Consider the following 6000-nt stretch of genomic DNA (forward strand, 5'->3'; position numbering starts at 1 on the left):
GGGATAAAAGCCCCATGATATTATTTTTGTATTTCATTATATAATATTGGAAAAATAAATCTTTGGCAACATAATGTTCAACCTTTATGGATAACCCCGAACTCAAATTTATCCACAACTCAAATTTACCCTTTTTATTAAGATACATTGTGATATTATGAGGTTATAAATTATATTTTCTTTCACAAATCCTAGATTTAAGGACGGATTGTACTCAATTCAGTGAACCAGGATATTTGGCATAATGTCATGACAAATTAATTGTGCTGTTTACGGCAAACTATCTCGGTTTCTCCTATTTGAGCTCCAGATAGTAGTTCAGGAAGAGGCGAATTTAAAAAAGAAAAACAGGGGAACATAGACAAATAAATATATAAAGATGACAAAGTATGCGAAAGACTGTTCCATTTACCTTCAGCTGTTAACTTTGGTATGCTTAAGGGATAGTATTTTGCCAAAATAGTCACCAATTTAATAGGCTTGGGCTGAGACTAATAATAAAAGACAAATTCCATATTTTATGTATGGTTAGTTTAAATATATCGTTAAGGTCAATTAAGTTAGTAAAGTTTTTCATTTTTTTAAATTACATACATATGGATTATTTAATGTATGCGAATGAACGAAATGATAGGAGTTTCAGTAATATTAAGGATATATTTATCCAAAATTTGAATAGTGTTATAAAAACGGAGTTGGTACTGTAACAGATTTTAAAAAATGGTATTAAATATAAAAGTGTAATTGTTAAATTGGTATCATAAAATTGTATACCTCCAAATGTATAAAAAGTTTCGTGAATACAAAATCAGTGATAAGTCCGCTTTCTATAGTCCCAGAATATGCTGTTTTTTTTCTCGAAATTTTAAAATAATAATATCTACTGGCAAACCAAAGACAACAGCTGCATTAAGCTTCTCAAGATCGAAATATTTGTTCTCCGTTTGCCTGACTAAGCCAAACAGCCAAATAATAATTCTTGTCACAACTTATATATATTTTTTTATCTATGCAGCTGAATAATATAAATTATGTAAACAATAACAGTTAACACACTTTCAGTTTCTCCATACTATGGCGAATAGTCTATAACTCTATATCTAATGACAAATGCTAACTTATTCAGATTATTTCTCCACCAAAACTCCAGAATGCTTCAGATTCTTAGATCTTCATTTCCCCCCCTTCTTTCCCTGAGAGAATTATCTTCAAGTTCCAATATTATTAGCAATAATATCAAGGTGTTAAACAAGGAATATCCGCGTGACTCTTGGACTAATCTGCCACCAAAGATCCTTTCAGTCCTCGAAGAGTGTCATGAATCAAATGGCCCCCTTCACCTACGAACTCATCATCCCCTTCAACTTCTTCGATCCAGGATAACGAATTTTTTCTATAAAGAGTTTGAAAATAACCGAGGGAATCCCCTTTTCTCCGTTCATGATCAACTGAGTCCCGTTGTGTCATTGGCACAGAATTTTGACTCCCTTCTCATTCCTCAAAATCATCCCTCTAGGTCCCAATCAGATTCGTATTATCTCAATTCACAACATCTTCTCCGTGCCCACACTTCAGCTCATCTACAAGTAATGTTTCCAATACCCATACGTTCTCACTTATGAAATTTACTCTCGATCTGTTTTTGTACTTAATGGAAGTTGTATCAAAGTAGAAGAACAATCTTGAACACAAATGTTGTAGAAAATGAGAAATTTATATTTGTATAAACAAATGTTCTTACTTCTTAAATACAAATATTCCATAGACATACTTCGGTCAATTGTGTACTCTCTATGTACAAATTTATGTATTTTGACTACTTTAAGTACAATTAGCGCCTCCTCCAATGAATTAATCAGAATAGTTTAATAATAGAAATTCACGATAATTCGTCAAAGAATACAAAAGTAATCCAGACTTTATTTAAAAAAAAAAAAAAGATCATGCTAGCTTTTGTGTTGATAGACCACATTTATTATTGTTAATAACATCTATAAAACCTAAACAGTAACAGATTTATGAATTTTTTTACATTGTTGTGATATGACCTTTTATCATCAAATCTATCATATTCACTTTCTTTAACTCCAATTTATGCCATCTCCGAAGGATTAATTAAATTAATTTATTAATAAAAATAGAAGAGTAAACAAATGTAGTCCATACTCATTTTAGAGAAAAATCTTCCTTGCTAGCTTTTGTATTGACAGCTCACGTTTTCCAATATATATATATATATAAAATAGTATATTAAAATTAACTAAAATACTAGAAAACGATAGGTGTTGGAAATATGAAACACTTCAAAACAGGATTTAATATCCATGGGCCTTGACAATTTCTTAGTTTTTGGAGATGTTTATCGACGGGATGAAATAGACTCAACGCATTACCCCATATTTCACCAAGCAGAAATCGTTCGCTTATCTAATGAGATCGATTCCCCATTTGATGATGGAAAAGAAACCCCAGAGAAACAAAATTGTCATACACTCCAAGCTTCCCAGTTACTTGAATGTGAAATGAAGAATACACTTATTGCTTTAACCAAACAGTTATTTGGATCAGGTACTTATTAATTACGTATATTGTAAACTTAACTCCCTTACAAAATAGTTATTGCCCTTCAGATATTCAATTTAAGTGGGTAGATGCCTATTTCCCATTTACACATCCCTCTTGGGAATTGGAAATATTATATTGTGATAAATGGATTGAAGTCTTGGGTTGTGGTATTGTAAGACAGGAAATTCTTTTCAATTCAGGAGTCCCTGAAAGAATTGGGTGGGCTTGTGGACTGGGTCTTGAAAGATTGGCGATGAAATTGTATCAAATTCCAGATATTCGACTCTTTTGGAGTAAAGATCCTGGATTTTTGAATCAATTCGTCACAGATGATGTGAACAAGAGTATCATATACAAGGTGATTAAACAAACAAAACTTCATGGATTATAATAATTTTTGATAACTTTATTTTTAGGAAATTAGCAAATTCCCACAGTGCATTAATGATATAAGCTTCTGGCTTCATTCACAAGAGTTTTCGTCCAATGATTTTTACGATCTTGTTAGGGAGTGTGCTGGTGATGTAGTCGAACAAGTACAGCTGATTGATACATTCTATCACCCTAAAAAGAAGATGAATAGCCACTGCTATCGAATTACATATAGGCATATGGAAAAAACGTTAACTCAAGAAGAAGTCAATCGTATTCATTCATTCATTGAACAAAAGTCTGTTGATAAATTTGGTGTTGAAATCAGATAATAATTTATTCCATTCGAGTAATATATAAATATTTCTAATCTATACATTTTAATTTAAAAAACAAAAACAATATATGTTGTGAATATATAATTACATTTTTCCCATGAGTCAAATTATAATTAGAATATCTTATCTTGTGGCAAGCATGTAAGCAATTATATGTAGACTAGAGTTGTATTACAAGCAAATATTGTATATAAGTATACTATATAGACAGAAGACCAAGAAAAATATATTCATGAACTATACGATATGAAAATAAATACAACTTGATTATGAGGACGGTGTCACTAAATTAAAACTTTTGCCAAGATATAAAGAATTTAAGACAAAGTTAACACCACGCCTAACTATTTTCCAACTGCAAACTTTGTAGTTTTGTGATCATGAGCATCAAAGTCATCGTGACATTCTTTGAAACATCGGGGACAATAAAGATCAGACTCACACCCAATACATCTAATACTAGCATCCTCATTACAAATGACACACCAAGGACATTCACTTTCCTCTTCATTAATTTGTTTTTGAATTTGTCTTTGAGTATATTTATTCATGATTGTAATAGGATCACCGTCAGGTGTTGGCAATTCCTCTATTTGACCGAGTTTTTCTTCGATGGCTACCTCATCTAGTATTTGTTGAAGGACTTTTTTACTTTCATTCTCCTCATTTTGTTGTTCTATATCGTCCATTGGTGATGATGTTGTCTCCTTACTCAAATGAATATCCTTGATTTTTTTAGATAACTCCTTATCAGTGGCGATATCTTTTAACCCTTCCCTCGCATCCTTTTCTGTCTTTTTCATGATCTAAAAAATGTCAAGATGATTATATTTGAAATAAAAACAATCAATATATTTGAAAGTATCGACAGTCTCTTAATTTTTCGCTCCATAGTCTCTAGAATAAACAAAAAGACTCAGAACAAAGAGTTATTAATTAACTTATTTACTGATTATAATTATCGGATAAATATAAAAAGATAGTCATATTTTGATAGTTTACATTTTTGGGTGTTTGTAGGTTTTGAGGGATGAATGATTGTGTAAAATATACCCAAAAATCCACTAACAATGGATAGACAAAAGTTAAAAATAAAGTTTTAGATCGAAAGTATTTGAGGAAATAAACTCAAGCAAATCATTATGCTCATCTGTCATCAGTGAAAAAAGTTAATTAATCTCATTTTTATAAGAGTTGTCTTGTTTAGACTTGTACATAGTTTTAAACTCAATGTTAATTTTTACCTCATCGATGCTTTCCTTAGTGTCACATTCCATTTCCACAGTAGCCGCCTTTATAATATTGGAGTACTCTGTATTGTCCGCAGCCCCCTTTATAATATTTGAGTCCTCTGTACAATTTCCACGAAGTTTAGCTAATCTAGACATAATTTCTTCATCTGGATCAGACATTAAACCATCTAGCCTAATTTTATCCTGTGCTTCTCGAATCATATCATCTTCTTTTTGTACACTCGACCGCGTATCAGCCTGTTGAAAATTATCGTGTACAGGATTGTTGGTTCGGCCTCGAAGTTTTGCTAATCTTTCAGCAATTTCATCTTCTCTGGGAGGAGCAGGTTTTTTTTTAAGGGATATTCGATCCTCATGCAACTTTTGAAGGCGATTGCAAATTTCTTGATCCTCTGTGGAAAGACCTCTTTTGAGCTTTGCCATTTTAGAGTCATTGCTATTTTTGTAGATGATAGTAGAATTTGGAAGAGGAGCGTTCGTCAATTCCAAGCGGCGAATAAGTGCAGATGGAGGGGATCGATCACGTTTCAACATTTTCCCTCTGCAGAAAAAATAAATATATAATATGTATGTGGAAATTTAGGATAATGGATAATTATAAATTAAATAAGAATAACTAATTAAATTTTACGTGAGCTCCTTATTGCATTTTGAACAGACCTTCCCTTCGGATTGGAGCTTCTCCAGATACAATGTGTGAGGAAGGCAACTTTTACAAAAACTGAGGCAGCACTGTTTACAAGACTTTTCAGGATTAAAGAACGAAAAACTCTTGGTGCAGGAGTAGCATTGGCTCATTTTTCACAAGCTCGATCCTTTAGGTTGGGGCTCTAACTACAATTTATACTACTTAAATAAAGGAGTAGAGTACTAATAATTTTAATTCATTCAATGATTAATGTAAAAGTAAGAAAAAAACTAACACGAAATTCTTAATTTGACGTCACCTTAAAAATCACACGTGACGTCATAAACGCAATCAAACAATGTAAGTCAGCAACGATTTTCAGTTTTCATCAGTCAAAAATTTATTGTCATTATAGATGACGATATTAAGAGCCCAAATACAGGAATATAACGATGAAAAATCTTTGAAAACCTCAATGTACCGTTAATAAATAAGGAATCAATGGAGAAAACAAATTTAAATTACTACCTACATTTTTTCTTTTTACGTATTACATTTACCCAAACATATGCGCCCAATGACGTCAGTATAAAAAGAGAGTTATTTAATAAATCTATTGTTTGCTTAACGATTTTCTTGTTGCCTAACCTTGTTCTAATAATGATACTCTTGACAATCTTGGTTCTAATAACATTGCAGTCAAAGCATTTTTATATTCTCTATATAAATTAATGGAATTACATTTACCCTTAACTCGAAACCTAGAAATAAACTAAAGAATAGTATTTGATACGTCAACATAAAAACAACATTGAACAAAAATCAAGAAAAGGTGAAAATCCCC

The 6000-nt window shown here is 31.6% G+C and overlaps 2 protein-coding genes across 4 annotated transcripts; one reads left to right on the forward strand and one right to left on the reverse strand.

Moving 5' to 3' along the window:
* The first annotated feature begins 1017 nt into the window (after positions 1-1017).
* PheRS-m (Phenylalanyl-tRNA synthetase, mitochondrial) lies at positions 1018-3382 on the forward strand. Of its 3 annotated transcripts, none has more exons than XM_040711829.2 (4): positions 1018-1586; positions 2273-2568; positions 2631-2923; positions 2982-3382. In XM_040711829.2, the coding sequence occupies exons 2-4, from the start codon at positions 2325-2327 to the stop codon at positions 3267-3269; spliced, it is 825 nt and encodes a 274-aa protein (XP_040567763.1). In that variant the 5' UTR covers positions 1018-1586; positions 2273-2324; the 3' UTR covers positions 3270-3382. The 3 variants fall into 3 exon arrangements, with proteins under 3 accessions (XP_040567763.1, XP_040567762.1, XP_040567764.1); XM_040711828.2 differs by having other exon boundaries at positions 1034-1586; positions 2313-2568; XM_040711830.2 differs by having other exon boundaries at positions 1449-1586; positions 2283-2568.
* On the reverse strand, positions 3249-5746 carry LOC121117409 (abscission/NoCut checkpoint regulator). The gene is made up of 3 exons (XM_040711831.2): positions 5160-5746; positions 4520-5069; positions 3249-4081 (listed from the first exon to the last, which is right to left on the reverse strand). Exons 1-3 carry the CDS (start codon positions 5324-5326, stop codon positions 3620-3622), a joined length of 1179 nt encoding a protein of 392 aa, XP_040567765.1. The 5' UTR covers positions 5327-5746; the 3' UTR covers positions 3249-3619.
* Positions 5747-6000: the final 254 nt, after the last annotated feature.

The sequence above is a fragment of the Lepeophtheirus salmonis genome, chromosome 5 (genome assembly GCF_016086655.4).
Source record: "Lepeophtheirus salmonis chromosome 5, UVic_Lsal_1.4, whole genome shotgun sequence".
Classification (NCBI taxonomy): Eukaryota; Metazoa; Arthropoda; class Copepoda; order Siphonostomatoida; family Caligidae; genus Lepeophtheirus; species Lepeophtheirus salmonis.